Here is an 18,372-nt window from a genome sequence, read left to right as displayed (position 1 = left end):
GTCTCACAACCCTGAGATCAGGACTTAAGCTAAAACCAAGAGTCCTATGCTAAATCCTACTAAGCTACTCAGGCATCCCTGGAGCCTACATTAAAAGAAAAAAAAAAAGCCTTCTTGCCAAACAGACTCTACCTTAATATACCATCCATTCATTCATTCCACAGATATTTGCCTTGCATCCATTGTCCCAGACTATGCTTTAAGCTCAGATACAAAAATGAATAAGACCCTGTCCCTCCTCAAAAGTAGATTACATGTTCATAGTATAAACAGTGGAAGATAACTGAGTAGAATTTCACTGCTTAGATTACTCATAAGAAATCACAACTATAGGGGCCCCTGGGTGGCTTCGGCTCAAGTTGTGATTCCAGGGTCCTGGGATGGAGCCCCGCATCAGGTTCCCTGCTCAGCGGGAGGCCTGCTCCTCCTTCTCCCACTCCCCCTGCTTGTGTTCCCTCTCTTGCTGTCTCTCTCTCTGTCAAATAATAAATAAAATCTTTAAAAAAAAAAAAAAGAAAGAACAACTATATGAACATTATCCCAGTATGTATACTTTGTTGTTGAGATTTTAAATTGCCTTGGTATATAATGTATAACTTAATGAATTTTTTTTAAGATTTTATTAATTTATTTGAGAGAGAGACAGTGAGAGAGAACATGAGCCAGGAGAAGGTCAGAGAGAGAAGCAGACTCCCCGTGGAGCTGGGAGCCCGATGTGGGACTCGATCCCAGGACTCCGGGATCATGACCTGAGCCGAAGGCAGTCATCCAACCAACTGAGCCACCCGGGCGTCCCAACTTAATGAATTCTTAGCCTTCGTGTGATCAATCACTCTGGGCAGGAGACATAATTGGCTTCAACTTCATGTCCTTCAGACTCATAAACCCATTTGTAAATATTCTCTGTGTATATTTGTTATGTATGTTTAATATGTGTATGTTAACCATGGTATTAAGGGTCAAGTTGACAGAAATTGCTCCATTCGGTTGCTGTCACTCATGCCAATGGCCAGGTGCAGCTGAGGGCTGTCTGTGCACAAGCTTTTGCAGAGATGCAGTATACTATGCTGATGGAGAGCAAGCTCTTCTTGCCACTTATTTGCAACTTATTTGTAAATTCGGGCAAGTTATGTGACCTCTCTGCACCTCACTTTTCTCATCTGCAAAACAAAGACAATAACAGCATCTAGCTCAGAGGCTTGTGGAATAAATCAAAAGAGTTAATAAATATAAAGCATTTAGAATAATCCTTGGTACATGCTATCTTTAATCCTTCCAGAAGCCAGTGAGAGATATTATTCCATTTTACATAGACGAGTCAGAGGCTTTAACCCACTGAGCCACCTAGGCAACCCTACCTGACTCTTCTGTATTGCTCTTCAGTTTTAGAATAAGCTACACTGTCAGTTGGTGATTAGAATTTATTTATTCAAGTTTTTAAAATACAATTGTTAAAATGCAGTAAAACTGTGTCTTCTTTGGAGATGTTTATAAGGGAAACTCTAGACCAGAAGTCAAGAGATGTACCTAGTTAGAATTCTGAACAGATGATGTTTCTGCCCTGGTTCTTCAGATCTTTGAATTAAGGGTTTAATAGTGATGATTTTGAAAAGCTCTTCCATCTCAAATTCTGTGATTCATACTTACTGAAGTACTATTTTAAGCAGGTGAAATTGGCTTCTTCACAGAAAAACAGTAGCAGTCAGCTCTGAAAATTTTTGAACAGAAGCACTATAAGTAAAATAAAAATGTTTAATGATATATTTAAGTATCTAAATATATCCTACTTTGGAGGTGCCTGGCTGGCTCAGTTGATGGAGCATGTGACCCTTGATCTTGGCTTTGTAAGTTTGAGTCTCACACTGGGTATAGAGATTACTTAAAATAAAATCTTTAAAAATAATAATAATAGGGTGCCTGCGTGGCTCAGTGGGTTAAGCATTTGCCTTCAGCTGGGGTCATGATCCTAGCATCCTGGGATCGAGCCCCACTTTGCCATTGGGGCTCCCTGTTCGATGGGAATTATGTTTCTCCCTCTCCCTCTGCCCCTTCCCCCAGCTCATGCACACAGGCCCTCTCACTCAAATTAAAAAAAAAAGTCTCAAAAAATAAAGTAGCACATATATATACCTATACTTAAACCTACACACACACACACACACACACACACACATTTTTTAAGATTTTCTTTTTAAGGGGCACCTGGGTGGCTTAGTCATTAAGCATCTACCTTTGGCTCAGGTCACAATCCCAGGGTCCTGGGATCCAGCCCCATGTTGGGCTTCCTGAGCCGTGTTGGGCTTCCTGCTTGGCAGGAAGCCTGTTTCTTCCTCTCCCATTCCCCCTGCTTATATCCCCTCTCTCGCTGTATCTCTCTCTGTCAAATAAATAAGTAAAATCTTTAAAAATTTTCTTTTTAATAATCTCTACACCAAATGTGGGGCTCAAACTCATAACCCCAATATTAAGAGTCACATGCTCTAATGACCAAGCCAGCCACGTGCCCCCCCTTACTTTGTATATCATAAAAAAATAGATAAATCTAGGCACCTCACTGACTCAGTAGGTAGATTGTGTGACTCTTGATCTTGGGGTCCTAAGTTCAAGCCCCATGTTCGGTGTAGAACTTACTTAAATAAGTGAAAATAAAAATAGATGTATAATTAACATTATGGTATACTTTCCCTAAGTGTTGGAAATATGCCAGTTATATGACCTTGGAATTTTGTAAGATATTTCTTTCTTTGTGAGGGAAAGCTACACTTAACAATCTCTCTCATTTAACAAGGTCTTTATTTACCTTGTGAATCTCCTTTCAGTGCAAACATATGCTCAGAGAAGAGATTAATTTAAGCGTCTTTTCAGTAATTACAGAGATTAGGAAGTTGCTGCCTGAACCATTTTCCAAAGAATAAACATTACAAAGCGTTAAATATAGCAGCTCACCAGAAGATCCTATTGGATTGGGGGTAAATAATTCTAAAAGTTATCTTTTGCTTAGAGCGTCCTGTGAGTGCTCTTCAGATGGGAAATATGGCTGTCTGAAGATATCAGCTAAGAATCCAATCAGTGTTAAGTAAAGCCAGTCCATTTATAGCATCTGCTGTTTTTGGTGACCTAGATCTATGGATGGCACCTGTCCTTAGTTTGACGGTAATGTTGAAAAATGGGCTATGCTTACAGATAGGCAGCCCAGCAACCTCCATCTGTCTATAAGCAGTACAACATCCCAAGAGTTTTGAAAATTATCCTGGAATTTTTTCTGGCAGCATATCATATACTTATTATAGAGAATTTTAGAATGTCTGAACTGGAAGGGGCCTTAGATTCACACTACTTAACAAGAAATATTTTTGCCATATTGTGCAAGCCACTGGAGGTACAAAGATGAGTATGATATGATAGACTCCTTCCTCTCATGGAATACACAGTCTGTTAAAAAGTATTTAGTCTGGTGTCATTTACTGATGGGGAAGCTGAGGTGTAGAGCAGGGAATGGAGGAACCCAAGGACACACAGTGGGATGAGGGAGAGTTGGGGCTGGAGCCCAGGGCTCTTGGTGCCCCCGACACACCGTTTTTGTCACTGCACTGTGCTTCTGTACGGCTACCTGTCTTGTCCGGAGATCGATTCTGGCAGCTTTTCAAAATGTATGCTGAAATTCTTCTGGAAAACTGTCTTTTCATGGTATCACTGAGAATATTTGGGAGTTTTCCCTGCTGTTGTTCCTGTAGACCATTCTGGTCATTCGAGCCGGGCTGGCTCTTTCCTGGGGCGCCTGGGTGGCTCAGACAGTTAAGCATTCGACTCTTGATTTCAGCTCAGTCATGATACCAGGGTTGTGAGATTGAGCCCCGTGTCTGGCTCTGTGCTGAATTTGGAGCCTGCTTAGGACTCTCTCTCTCTCTGGGAGTTTGGGTGGTTCGGTTGGTTAAGTGTCTGCCTTCGGCGTAGGTCATGATCTCAGGGTCCTGGCATCAAGCCCCGCCTCCACCTCCTATCTGCAGGGAGTCAGTTTCTCCCTCTTCCTCCTCCCCACCATCCTCCCACTCCCCATGCTCTCTCTCACATTCTCTCTCTCTCAAATAAATAAAATATTTTTTGAAAAAGATTCTTTCTCTCCCTCTACCCCTTCTACCTCCCAAAATAATAATTATTTTTTTTAAGATTTATTTATCTGAGAATACACACACACACACACACACACACACACACACGAGAGAGAGAGAGAGAGAGAGAGAGAGAGAGAGAGAGCGCATGCGTGCACCAGTTGGGGGCGCAGGGAGGAGAGGCAGAGGGAGAGGCAGACTTCTTGAAAGGGTCTCAGGAATCCACACTGGTTTAGTACTGGATAGATCATTACCTGTATCAGCTCTCACGTCTCTCTCTCTCTCTCTTTTTTTTAAGAGTAGACTCTATACCCAACATAGGGCTTGAACTCATGACCCTGAGATCAAGAATTGCATAATCTATGGACTGAGCCAACCAGGTGCCCCTTTAGCTCATTGTTACTACAGAATAACCCCATGACCTGGCACACTGATTTTAAAAAAGTGTCACATGAAATTATTTAAAAAAAAAAAAACAAAAAACGAGCAAGCTAGGAATAACTAAGGCTCTTCCTTTCCAAGAAGCTATACTGGTAAAAATTATTTCTTAGTTTCAAATACATATTCCTAGTATTTGTTGTGGTAGAATACATATAACATAAAACTTACTCTTATTTAGTACATAGACAATGTCCACTGTCTAGTTCCAGAACATTTTTGTTGTCCAAAAAGGAGATTCTCTACTTATTAAAGTAGCCACTCCACACAGGCACCCCAAGAAACCTCTCTGTAGTTTTAAAATTAGTTTTGTTTTTGCTTTTGCTGATCTGCTAATGCTTTATGGGAGGGTACATTCCCAGGGCCATGGGAAGAGTCAAAGAAAAGAGGAAAAGCAAATGAGTACAATGGATTAGTCTTTAAAAAAAGGCTTGTAGGGCCTGGGTGGCTCAGTCAGTTGAGCATCTGCCTTCGGCTCAGGTCGGGATCTCAGGGTCCTGGGATGGAGCCCTGCCTGAGCAGGGAGCCTGCTTCTCCCTTTCCCTCCACCACTCCCCCTGCTTGTGCTCTCTCTCTCTTTGTCAAATAAATAAATAAAATAGGCTTTATTTTTAGGTCACCAGACTCCCATTGTCATGCCTAACGACATTAACAGTATGTATTCTTTTCACTAAGCAGGGACAGACAACTTCCAGCAACCACAGGGGATGCCACTGCTCAGCTGCATCTGAAACGAGCTCCTTCTCACAAGGTTTTGTGTAGGTTCTGTGCAGCGATGGGGAAACTGCAAAGCAAACTCAAACACAGCACTTACAAATACAGGTACGGCCATCTGACCCTGGGATCCCACGTTTTATCATGTCACATTAAAACTCTCTACTAAAGAAAGAGAAGGCCCAGAGCGATTCCTGATGACCTTCCTTGAACAGTTCGGTCTGTTTTCTTTTGGGTGAGAAGCAGCTGATTAGCTAGTGTCCTCAGCCCCACAGAGAGGGGCCTGGCATCTTTGGGATGCCTGGCCTGGTATCTTTGGGAATAAGCTCCAGGTGAGCAAAGACTCCTGGCTTCTTGGCTTCAGGATTCCCCTTTATTGGATTCTAGTTCTTCGGCTGTTCTGAGCGTGCTCAGCATTGATAATCCATTTCTGGCAATGGCTGTGGGTCGCCCTTCTGTACTCCTTGCCCAGATTTCTCCTCCGCCTGGCCTCTCCCATAGCCTGCTCCGTCTTCCCCTTACCCCACTGCACTCCGTACCCCGGGGCCTCTCATTTGCCATCCTCTTTTCAGCAGGCCTGACGGGATTATAGAGGAGAGAATTCAAACTAAAGCTTGTCTGGAGTATGGCCCAGCCCACGCGGATAGTGTCTCTGTCGTTGCTGCTCTGAACTCAGACCTGTGTGTCTCTGGAGGAAAAGATAAGGTGGGGTTTGCTGTGCTTCCCAGGGAACCAGCTGACTGTGGAGAAGGGAAGATGTTGGGGAAGGAAATGCTGGTTCTGCATTTCTGGCAACAAGGTTGAGTAGTGTAAAACCATAGGCTTTAGACTAAGGAAGGCTGGCTCTAAGTCCCTGCTCTGCCTCTTCCTGTTCCTCTGGGCAAGTCATTTACTGCTCGTGAGCCTCAGTCTCCACATCCATGGAATGGGGATGAGAATGCCAGCCTCCCAGGGAAGCTGTGAGGGTTCGGTGGTAAGATCTTCAGTGATGTGCCAGACCACCCACATGCTTCTTATAATTGACAAGTATTATTCTGACCAAGCCATTTTCATACCCACACACAGACACAGGAGCTAGTTGTTAACAAAAGGAGACTTCCTTGGGGTGCCTTGGTGGCTCAGTCGGTGAAGCACTTGCTTAACTCTAGGATTGCTTAACCCTAACCAACCTTTGATTTCGTCTCAGTTTGTGATCTTAGGGTGGTAAGATCGAGCCCCGCATCAGGCTTCATGCTTAGTGGAGAGCTGGAGCCTGCTTGAGATTCTCTCCCCCTCTCCTTTTGCCCCCACCCTTGCTTGTGTGCTCTCTCCCCCTCTCAAATAAATAAATTAAATAAATAAATAAATAAATAAATAAATAAATACATTTTAAAAAAGGAGACTTCTAGTCTTTTTTATGCTGCTCTTTTGTCAAAATTTCAACAGTGGTGAACATTATGATTTCTCTCTTTTGTGTTTCTGTCCTTCTCCCAGTACCAGCTGCATCTGATTGCTTCCCCTCCCATATTTGCATTGATCACAGGACCCGCAGCTAGGACACTGGAAGCAGAAATGTTAATTCTTTTAATTCTTCTCATTTTCATACTGTATTTCGTGGATTTTTTTAAAGATTTATTTTACTTATTTTAGAGAGAGAGCAGGGGTTGGAGGGAGGAGGAGAGGCAGAGGGAGAATCAGACTCCCTGCTGAGCTCGGGGCCCACTGTGGGGCCCAGTCCCATGAGCCATGAGATCACGACCTGAGCCAAAACCAAGAGTCGGACGCCTAACTGACTGCGCCACACAGGCACCTGACAATTTTTTTTTTTTTTTAAGATGACAAATTTTTTAAATACACAAAAAAAGAAGAACAATACAATTAGGAGGGAAAACGCTAATCCCATGTAGACAACCAGAACCTTCAGGCTGAGTCTGTTCCCCTTGGGGAGTGTCCTCCTGAACCCATCAATGAGGCTCAGAGCAGTGGCCCATTGCCTTGGAGAGAGACAGAGCACTAGTCAGGAGGAAGAAAAGAAAGTCAGTGTAGGGGACAGGATAAGGGTTACAAAATAAAGCCCTAATGCAAGACCCTTGACAGAGAGAGAGAGACATTAGGTAGATAATGAAGTAAAGGCTTGTTTTAGTTAAATAAAAAGTCACTTAAAATATTACAGAGATTCTAATGACTCTCCACAGACAGTGGTGGCCTATAACTGGAAGAGCGGGGATGTGGTGAAAAGGTTCAGAGGACATGAACGAGAGGTCACGAAGGTAATTCTCAAATGATCATTATTGTGGAGGGAAGTTAGAGTAATTGGATATTCAGTCTTAAGAAAATGCAAGGGCTTCATCTGATGCAGTAAAGGAAAAGCAGAGTGAACCATTCCCTTAGCTATTGCTAGAGACATATTAGACATGATTTTTATTTTGTCACTGAGCCCTTAATAGCTCAGGTGGTAAATAAAGAATTCTCCCTGCCTATCCTGACTTAACGGGGACAGGTGCTGAAGGCAGCCTGTGTGTTTACTGTAGCTAGAAAATAAGAAATGATAACATTTATTCATTTGTATAATAAATATTCATTTATGATAACATTTATTCACTAATTTATTATATATAATAATGATATATGATGTATATAATAATTCATTTATAAATAAATAAGTTGATAAAATCCCTATATTCAGGAACCTTCTAGTCTAGTTGGGGAATTTTTTAAAAAGCCAACAACAGTTAAATAATTAATTTGTTAAAAAAGCATTATGGGGCAGAATAAGTTTCCAGCCAAGATGATAGCGAATGCTACAACTCCCCTCCCTGAAATCCACCTCAAGAACTGACTCTGTCGCCTGCACAGCTCCCAGCACAGGGCAGGGTACTGATGCCCACATGCAGGGCATTTCCACCCCAACAGGGCCGGGGGAGAGCCTCAGGCTCTGACACCCGCAGCCCCGGGCCTGTTGCCCATTTCCAAGTCCAATCAAACAAGTACACCCGTGCTTTTTTCTCTCTTGAGCAGATAGCCTGTATTCACGGATCCAACCTGTTCTTTAGCGCCTCTCGAGACAGGACAGCCACAATGTGGGACCTGCGTGGCCCTGCCCAGCCAAGGCAACAGTTCTCTGGCCATGCCATGGTGGTCACTGGATTGGCTGTGAGTCCAGGTAAAGTCAAAGAGAGCTCTACCCAACACTGTTGTATTTTCTTTCTTTTTTTTTTTAATTTATTTATTTATCAGAGAGAGAGAATACAAGCGTCGGGAGTGGCAGGCAGTGGGAGAAGCAGGCTCCCCACTGAGCAAGGACTTGGATATGGGACTCAATCCCAGGATCCTGGGATCATGACCTGAGCCGAAGGCAGATGCCTAACTGAGGCACCAGGCACCTCTTTTTTTTTTTTTTTTAATTAAGATTGATTATTTTTTAAAATTTATTTTTAAAAAGATTTTATTTATTTATTTGACAGAGATCACAAGTAGACAGAGAGGCAGTCAGAGAATGGGGGAGCAGGCCCCCTGCAAAGCAGAGAGCCGGATGCGGGGCTCGATCCCAGGACTCTGGGATCATGACCTGAGCTTAAGGCAGAGGCTTTAACCCACTGAGCCACCCAGGTGCCCCAAGATTGATTATTTTTAGAGAGAGAGTGTGTGAGTGGATATGGAGGGGAGAGCAATGGGAGAGGGAGAAGAGAAGCAGACTCCCCACTGAGCGTGGAGCCCAACTCAGGGCTCCATCTCACCACCCTGGGCTCATGACCTGAGTCAAAACCAAGGGTCAGACACTCAACCAACTGAGCCACCCAGGCGCACCCTCGTTGTACTTTCTGAAAAGCCCCATACCAGGCCCATCTCATGGACCATCTTTCTCTTGTTCCCCCAGACTCGTCACAGCTGTGCACTGGCTCCCGGGACAACACCCTGCTCCTATGGGACGTTGGGACTGGACAGTGTATGGAGAGAGCTTCCATCTCCAGGAACCTGGTAGGAACTCAAAGTTGGTAGAGAGTGGGACAGCAGAGGGGAGCACGTGGTGAGGCAAAGAGCCTGTGAGAGAGATCAGGAGATACACCGGGCAGTAGAGGCTTGACGCCTCATTACTACTCACCCTGAACTCTTTCAGACTCTGGCCTCTCAGGGTTATCAGGCTGGGTGATGTCTTTAAAGTCTTCTGCTTCAGGGACGGCTGGATGGCTCAAGTGGTTAAGCATCTGCCTTTTGCTCAGGTCATGATCCCAAGGTCCTGGGATTGAGTCCCACATCCAACTTTTTGCTCAGTGGGAGGCCTTCTTCTCCCGCTGCGTGCTGCTCCCTTGCTTGTCCTCAGTCTCTCTCTCTCTGACAAATAAATAAATAAAATCGTAAAAAAAATAAATAAATAAAGTCTTCTGCTCCAGAGAATACCTCTTCTAGTTCATACTGGAATTATAAGTGGTGTGTTCATTTATTCCCTCAAAATGTGTTTTTCCATATCTGCTGTGCTAGGAGCAGGGTTAGTAGCCTAAGACACCACCCTGTCCTCCAGGATCTCATAGCTGATGTGCAGAGAAACAAGCAGGACCCTTTGCTTTATGTATAATTTGCTGTGTTTATGAAGACCAGTGTTTTCTGGGAGTAGGCTGGTAGATAAACTCCACAGCCTTTGAGGTCAGTCATACCTGGGTTCGAATTATGGATTTATCACTTTAAAAAATATATATTTGATTTATTTATTTGACAGAGAGAGACACAGTGAGAGAGGGAACACAGCAGGGGGAGTGGGAAAGGGAGACGCAGGCTTCCTGCAGAGCAGGGAGCCTGATGTAGGGCTCAATTCCGGGACCCTAGGATCATGACCTGAGCCGAAGGCAGACCCTTAACAACAGAGCCAGCCAGGCGCCCCCATTACTTTTTTTTTTAAATAATCTCTACACCCAACATGGGGCTTAAACTCACAATCCTGAGATCAATAGTCACATGCTCTATCAACTGAACCAGCCAGGCGCCCCAAGAGCCATCACATTTTAGCTGAGTTACTCTGAGAAAGTCACTTAGAGTGTCAGTGTCTTCATTTATAAAATGGAGAGAATCCCATGATTTGACATGATAGGTGTTCCTTTAGTGGTCATTAACTATCACTCGTGGTCATCTTTTCCAGTTTTGAACACAACTGTCCCTGGCAGGGTATGGTATGCTCACTCTATGCCCTCCATATTTGTGGAGGTTGCTAGAAGAAAATTGTGTCTCCTTGGGTTATTTTGAAAACTGTTTCATGTCTGTCCAGCAGGGGGTCATAGGGATGAAAAGAAAGAATGCATCCTGAACCTTGTGAGGCCTTAGACTAGGGTTTCAGTGGTCCCACCATAGAACGGGGTGGGGGGGCTGCTTTCTGTGGCTGCCAGTCACTAGCAGTTCTCCACCACGAGTGGGGGCGCCCGCATGCATTCTGGTACTCACCACTGGCCCGGCCACTACCATTGCTGCTGCTGATTCAGGGGCGTCCAGTAGAGCATGAGTGGGGGGCATCTGCAAAACACAGCCTGGGGCGCCTGGGTGGCTCAGTGGGTTAAAGCCTCTGCCTTCGGCTCAGGTCATGATCTCAGGGTCCTGGGATCAAGCCCCACATCGGGCTCTCTGCTCAGCAGGGAGCCTGCTTCCCCACCCCCCACCGCCTACCTCTCTACCTACTTGTGATCTCTGCCTGTCAAATAAATAAATAAAATCTTAAAAAAACGAAAACACAGCCTCCCTCCAAGTCGAGTGTACGAGTCAGCGTCCTTGAGAAGTGGAGAGACACTATTTAGCATGGTTTACAGGAGTTGCCATAGAAGAGCGACTTGGTATGGAGAAGTTTTGAAAATTTTGCTTTTTCCAGGTCACTCACCTGTGCTGGGTCCCCCAAGAACCATATGTACTACAGACTTCTGAAGATAAAACCATCAGGTGGGCTTACTGAGCAGCCGTGAAGGTGTTTCTGGTGAAGGTTTGTGATTCCCAAGCTTTTATGACTCCCTCTCTCCTCTGCTTTTCCACACTGCTGTGCCTTCCCAGGGCCTTCTGCCCCTTTGCCCCTTGCTGGGGCTGGGGTCTCTGGCGTGGATCCCTGGACTGTCTGGGTAGAGGCTGAATGGCAGGAAGTCAGGCCAGGAAACCATCCCCTGTCCTGGATGGTTCTGAAGCAGCTGACTCTGACCCCACCCTTGCCCCTCCACCCCACCCCCAGTGTGAACACATTCAGTCTGAGCGCAGTCCCGTCATTGGCTTGCCCCTGCTTTGAGCTGCCTGCCTGGCTCCATTTTTTTCCCCTGCTGGGGGCCGGATGTTCTCAAGCACCCAGCCCTCAGGGGAAGCCTTGTCTGGGCCAGTGGGGTCGGATCCCCGTCAGGAGAGTCAAATGAGGTGACTTGTTGAGTGGAAAGCACAACGAGAAACTCTGGATCTCAGAAGAGATTCGTTCTACTCAGAAAACAGGAAGAATGAGGTAAAGAGGTGGAAAATGAGACGAGAAGCGGAATAAGACACTCCCTGTGGACCCCGCGGCCCAGTAGGCCAAGGCCTGCAAGTCTTTTGTATCTGATTCTGGAACGGTGATGGCTCCTCTGGATCCTAATAACTATCTTTTAAAGCAATTAAGTCACAGGCACAGAAATATCCTCATGTCCCTTGAAAGCAGTATCCTAAAGGGCCAAATTAACAAACTAACTTGTACGGTTAAGATGCTTGGTCTAGATTCCTATTAAGTGGGTCTCAAAATAGAAAGAACTCAGATGTCATTCAGTTTGGCTATTTCCTGGCAGCTTTGGTGTCTCCGAGGTCGATCTGGTTCATACTCCTGTTTTTAGGTGAACCATGACATTCCATCTGACTGGCCAGAGCCGCGGAGGGCCGCAGTTTACGTTAGTGGGTCTGTCCGATACATTTACCACAGGCTCATTGCTTCGTTTCTTGCAGGTTATGGGATAGCCGGGGGCTGCAGGTGGCTCACGTATTTCCCGCAAAGCAGCATATTCAGACCTACTGCGAGGTCAGTGAGGATGGACACAAGTGTGTCTCCTGCAGCAACGGCTTTGGAGGGGAAGGCTGCGAAGCCACGGTGAGTGAGTGTCGGTGTCTGGGGGCCTGGTTGTTGATGAGCAAAGTGCTTCCTCTGACCTCCGGCCAATCCTGGGCTCCACCAGGCCAGCTCTGCTAATAGCTCAGGCCTATTCTGAGTGCATACTGTAAGTGAGCCTTTGTACTCCGGATGCATCTCTCAAGAAACCTCCATTAGCTTTGGGCTTTCTGAATTGAGAGTAGACAGAGGCATGGGATGAGAGTTAAGATAGGAAGGTGCTAAACACAGAACCAGCTTGCTAATGCCCCTAGTTCAGGCAGAGCTTACAGAGGGGAGGGACTATTTGAAGAGCCGAATGTCTTCCCATTGTACTTGGGGTCAAGGTACAGGAGGCTCAAGGTCTTCAGGGAGTCTTAGGCACCAGTGTTGGTCGATGGCCCATCCCAACCCTTACCTATATACCTTTCCTTGCACCTAATTTTGGGTTACATTGCATTGTATCTCCAAAGTACCTCGGATTCCTCACTGTAGAATATAGGCTAAGAGGAGCATCTGGTCCAAATATAACAATTAGAGCTCCTGTTGTACCAAACAGTCCATGCTCAGCACTGGCCAGAGCACATTACATGCACTGTCTCATCTAATCCTTACAACAACCTCATGAATTAGGTTCTATTATAATTCCCATTTTACAGATAAGCAAACAGAGGCATGGCAAGTTGAGGTCTCTTGCACAAGACCACACCTCTAGGAAGTGGTGCACTGAGGCACTGAATCCCCAGGCTATCGATGTAATACCTCTTCCCCAAGCTAAGCATTTCCAGCCCCTACAACTGATGCGGTGTCCTGTGGTTTCATTATTTTTCGGATACAGTTCAGATCACTCTCCTCTCTGGATGTTCTCCTGAATTAACATGGTGCCCAGTGACTTCATTATATTTTGGACACAATTCGGTTTGCACTCTTCCCTGAACCTTGTTCTCTAGCTGTGATCTGATTGTGTCAACAAGAGTGTAATTGGCAGCATTGTCACCTCCTTTGTTGGAGGGTCTCATCTTCATATACCAAGGTTCAGCGTGGAGGCAATCAGTCAGAAGGTCTGCGTCTCTGTGTGCTTATGAGAAGGTACTCTTAACTATGGGGTCTCCACAGAACCCACAGGCCAAGAGGCCGAGCTGTGCTAGAGAGTAGGCACCCCCGGGACGCCTGGCTGGCTCAGTCAGAAGAGCATGAGACTCTTGATCTTGGGATGGTGAATTTGAGCCCCACATGGGGTATAGAGATTACTTAAATAAAAAACTAAAAAAAAAAAAAAAAAAGTAGGCAATGCCATACTGTCCCATCATGCTGTAGGACTTGGAGCTTTCACTTCCCTGGCCCTGACATTAATGAGGAAGGCAGCAACCCTCCCTGCACACACTTACCCAGGGTTGTTTGAGATCGTTGATGTTTAAAATAACTAACTACCATATGGGTGGGTGATTTGGTGTGTGGATGGGATGGATGAAGACGAGGGGTAGCTCCATGAGGAGGTAAGTGGGGGACACAGGTGGATCATGAGAAGGTGGCGGGTGGAAATCAGTGAGGCAGCATGTGTGAAGCTGGGGAAATACGTGTGTATGAGCTAACCTATGTCATTCCTCTACAGCTGTGGGACCTAAGGCAGACACGAAACAGAATATGTGAATATAAGGGGCATTTCCAGACTGTTGCATCCTGTGTCTTTCTACCAAGAGCGCTGGCCTCAATGCCTATAATTGCTACCTCATCCCATGACTGCAAAGTGAAGATTTGGAACCAAGACACTGGAGGTAAGGAGCCTGCTGGTGGTGCTTCTCAAAGACACATGGTGTCCTAAAAGCATCCTTGAAACTCTCTCTTTCCATTGCTCAGCAAATACAAAGACAGCCATGTTCTGCCACTCTCCAGGCCCCTAGTGGTTAAGAGATGACACTAAGATACCAGGATTCTGTTGAACCTCCTGCTAGAGGCCCTCACTGCGTGAGCCCCACTACCACATTGTACAGACTCACTCCTGAGAACTCAAATGTATTTGGTTCTTACTGTTCTTCCTACCCAAAGTTCTTCATCAGGTTTTAATGTGTGATGCTCAAAATGCTTGGCAAAGGAGACAAGAATTGTCATTTTCAAATTCATTTTTTAAGGACTAAAAATGAGAGTCTCCGCTCGTGGTGGGGGTGAGGTAGAGTAAGCACTGTCTACCCAGACTGCCCTGTCTTGATGCTACAGGTCAGGTTTGAGATCCCAGTCAGGTCATGAACTCCAAAGTTCCAGAAAAAAAGATGTTTTAGGGAACACAGCTCCCCCAAGTCCTCAGTGAAGTATGCCAGAGCCCACTGCTACTGGCTGATTGTTAAATATTCAGGAATATCTAATATGGTCATAGTGGGAATATTTTCACCACAAAAGGTGGCAAATGCTATGAGTAAAGGTGGCTGGTTTTTTCTTCCAGAAAGTTGCCTTACCAGCACCCCACTGCCTTCAGACTATTTTGTGCTGAACCCGGGGTTCTGTTGGACATAGGAATAGTGTTAAATTAAAGAATCTCACAACAGGGGTGCCTGGGTGGCTCAGTGGGTTAAAGCCTCTGCTTTCGGCTCAGGTCATGATCCCAGGGTCTTGGGATCGAGTCCCACCTCAGACTCTCTGCTCAGCAGGGAGCCTGCTTCCTCCTCTCTCTCTGCCTGCCTCTCTGCCTACTTGTGATCTCTGTCTGTCAAATAAATAAATAAAATCTTTAAAAAAAAAAAAAAAAGAATCTCACAACAAATGCCTCCTATAGTTATGTTACAGAAACTCAGCTCCCAGCAGGGAAGGATAGGGTAGCCCACTCAGAGAAAAAATGGGAGATCATGTCTATGGTTCGTGAGCCATACCTCCCTAGGGAGGACAGCCCTGCTGTGCCCGCTGCAGGTGCCCTTTCCAGCTGCCCCGTGGAACAGCTGTGGGAGGTGGGGAGAGCAGCTGCTGTCAGGTTCAGTGTTCATAAGCCTGACACCAGGGAGAACAAGGTCTGAAAGTGTTGCCCTGCCCTCCAGCTGCGCACCTGTAGGGTTCTCAGGGGAGACAGGGACGGAGGGAGACCGGGCCAGCTGGAAGGCCCCAGACTCCCCTTCAGGTCCCAATCTCCTTTGTCTTGAAGGGAGCAAGACCCCAGAAGCCAGCAGCTGAAGATCAGCATTGTCTGTTTTCCTCTGCCCTGGCCCCCTGCTCTGTTCTCTGGGCAGGTGGGAACTGAGGGCCGTGTGTTCCCACGTCCTTGCAGGCGAGGTCCCGGCTGTCTGAACAGGATTTTAAGGGATACACACCTTGTTTGGGCCACATGCCATTCTCTGAAGTTGAAGCCTTGTGGCTGCCTGGACTTTCACCTCCCCACAGGTGCACAGTCCTCTGGAGCAGGCGATGAGGCTCTTACCTGGGTTGGACACAGAGCACATGCTTTGCTTACACGGGTTTCTCAGAGACCTCATGTCCCATGACCCTGAGCCCTTGGTCTGAGCTGCTGGTTCCCTCTTTCCCCCACAGCCTGCCTGTTCACCTTGTCCCTGGATGGATCAGGACCCTTGACTTCTCTGGCTGTTGGTGACACCATCTCCTTACTGTGTGCAAGTTTCAACAGAGGAATTCACCTGCTCAGAGTGGAGCGCAGCCAAGGGCTGGAGCTGCAGGAAGTGGCAGCCTTCTGAGGCCAGGAGGCACGCACTGGACAATATCAAACGTGGCCCATCCTTTCTCCGTGTGGCTTTGTGTTTCCCTGTGATCTTGTGGGGAGGGCTATGTGGAATACTCTGCTTCCGCACACTCAGAAGGTCTATCAGGGTTCGAGGCCAACGTTAGTCCAGGTGCAGCTTAGAAACACGATAGGTCTCTGTCTGAGAGTCCGAACATGGGGTGGAGTGTATCAGACTGACCTGTGTCTCCACAGAAGAAAAAGCTGCTGGGGGAGAGACTGTTTGGGTGGCCTCGCAGTTACCCAGATAGGAGAAGGGAGCGCTGCTCCATAGAGGACATGGGTTGTGGACGTGACATTCCGCTGCAGTCACTGCTCCTCTGCAAGGTGAGGAGGTCTAGGCTTCCACAGGGAGGGGCTGCGAATGCAGGTGGCGCTTCCCAGACCAGTGCATGAAAATTAGACCCCAGGGGGCTTGAAAATGCTGACCACCAAGGGCCTTGCCCTGAACATCCAACTCTCAATCAGCTTGATTGATGATCTTGGGTGATGGGATCGAGCCCCACGTCGGGCTCCATGCTCAGCAGGGAGTCTGCTGGAGAGTCTCTAAAATAAATAAATAAGATCTTAAAAAGAAAAAAAAAGAATGTAGAACAGAGGGACAGACTCAACTGTAGGCCAGCTCTTTGGTGAGGAGGGCCTCGGTGCTCAGGTCAGCCTGTGCGGCCCCCAGGACATCTGTCCCCGGCATGGTGCTCACATGCCCATTTTCCTTCCAAGAACTTAGAGTCTGCCCCGTCTTCAGGAGATGCCACACATAAAGCAGCGAGTCCTAGCCAAAGACTTCCGCACTTTTGTCTTCTCTGGCCCCTGCCTGTCCCTGATACCAGCAGCTGATAGCCATTGTCCTTGTATCCCTCGTGCCCCTCGTGGGGCTGGCTTCCCTGTGGGAGGATCCGAGTTTGAATCTCCACATTCAGCTGAATGATCTTGGCTGTTACAAAATCTCAGTTTCCGTATTAATTAAATCGTACGTTCCTCATAGTACTGCCTGATCACCGGGTAAAAGTGTATTTTTTTTTTATATTTTATTTATTTGACAGAGAGAGATGACAAGTAAGCAGAGAGGCAGGCAGAGAGAGAGGGGAAAGCAGGCTCCCCGCTGAGCAGAGAGCCCTGACGAGAGGGCTTGATCGAAGGACCCTGGGGTCATGACCTGAGCCAAAAGCAGAGGCTTATCCCACTAAGCCACCCAGGCACCCCCTAGGTAAAAGTGTATTGAATGCCAAGCAAGGAAGTGGGTGCTTACAAAGGCTGGTCATAGTTGTTTATTGCTCTCTGTCAGGACTAAACACTCCTCTCACCAAACACATTCCTTCTCACATTCTCCTTAGATCTTACTTGTAAAGCTTTAGTCCTTGTACGGCTTCCCTTTGATTCCTTAGGTTATGGATCTTTGAGCTCTGGAAGGACAGGGGTTGGCGGGAGAGGAGCTCCTTCCCAGAGAACCTACAGCCGGCTGAGTACGCTTATTCTCTCTACAGTCCTCGGCTATCCCAGGAGAGCAAGGAGGAGGCTGAGGCCCAGGGACATTCAGTCCTTTGCCCAAGGTTACATGGGGAGGTGGGAAGGGGGAAGAACTGAGATTTGACAGGCAGGGATACCACTGTACTAATGAGGAAAAGAGAGATTTGAACCAGGGACTGCCTGACTCAAAGCCAGAATACCTTCCTTCCCACTCCTTTGTCTTCGCATGATGTCACAGAGTTCATTTTAGAAATTCATAGATCATGACACTGTTTGTGTATTTTCTAGACCATTATTAACTTTTCGGTTCCAAGGAGATCCTTCTGGCCAGGGGCTCAGAAACAGTACACAGATATCTCCGAGAAAATCCTCGCGTATGCTGAACCGTTAGTGCTACAGCTGACCCTTGTAGCAAGGAGGCAGGCGGTAACCAGAAAATCCAAGGGAGTGGGTTGGGAGGGCGTCCCAGAGAAAGGGAACAGAGGGAATGTACGTGTGAGAAAATCAAATAAATTAGCAGGGTTCTATTAGCAATTAATTTATTTCCCTAAACTCTACGCATTTGTTTGATGTAAAAATTCCTTTTCTGGGCTTTATTTTTTCTTTTTGAGATTTTATTTACTTGACAGAGACACAACGAGAGAGGGAACACAAGCAGTGGGAGTGGGAGAGGGAGAAGCAGGCTTCCCACAGAGTGGGGAACCTGACAAGGAGCTTGATCCCAGGACCCTGGGATCATGACCTGAGCTGAAGACAGACCCTTGACGGAGCCACCCAGGTGCTCCTCCTTTTCTGTGCATTTTAAGTGGAAAACAGATTAATAAATGCAAATATTTATATAGGTTTTTTCAGTCTTACATGCCCTAATCAGGTACTCTCAGCACCTA

General features: G+C 46.5%; 2 protein-coding genes across 11 annotated transcripts in view; both read left to right on the top strand.

Annotated features, from left to right (window-relative positions):
• Window positions 1-17,013, top strand: part of WDR31 (WD repeat domain 31) — an 18,425-nt gene extending 1,412 nt beyond the window's left edge. For 3 of the 10 annotated variants that reach the window (XM_082697020.1, XM_082697018.1, XM_082697015.1), the window contains exons 2-10: window positions 5,223-5,369; window positions 5,834-5,966; window positions 7,436-7,510; window positions 8,259-8,403; window positions 9,118-9,218; window positions 11,089-11,156; window positions 12,165-12,306; window positions 13,916-14,078; window positions 15,814-17,013. In XM_082697020.1, the coding sequence (XP_082553146.1) occupies window positions 5,323-5,369; window positions 5,834-5,966; window positions 7,436-7,510; window positions 8,259-8,403; window positions 9,118-9,218; window positions 11,089-11,156; window positions 12,165-12,306; window positions 13,916-14,078; window positions 15,814-15,974 (1,035 nt within the window). In that variant the 5' untranslated portion in view covers window positions 5,223-5,322 and the 3' untranslated portion in view covers window positions 15,975-17,013. The other 7 variants (XM_082697019.1, XM_082697013.1, XM_082697022.1 and 4 more) reach the window with 5 other exon arrangements.
• The window catches only part of HDHD3 (haloacid dehalogenase like hydrolase domain containing 3), a 169,322-nt gene that overhangs the window by 33,069 nt on the left and 117,881 nt on the right, over window positions 1-18,372 (top strand). The window lies entirely within an intron of this gene.

This window comes from Mustela nivalis (genome assembly GCF_964662115.1).
Source record: "Mustela nivalis genome assembly, chromosome: 13".
NCBI classification, from domain to species: domain Eukaryota; kingdom Metazoa; phylum Chordata; class Mammalia; order Carnivora; family Mustelidae; genus Mustela; species Mustela nivalis.
The sequence above is the reverse complement of the archived record's forward strand: the minus strand, read 5'-3'. Positions and strand labels throughout refer to the sequence as shown.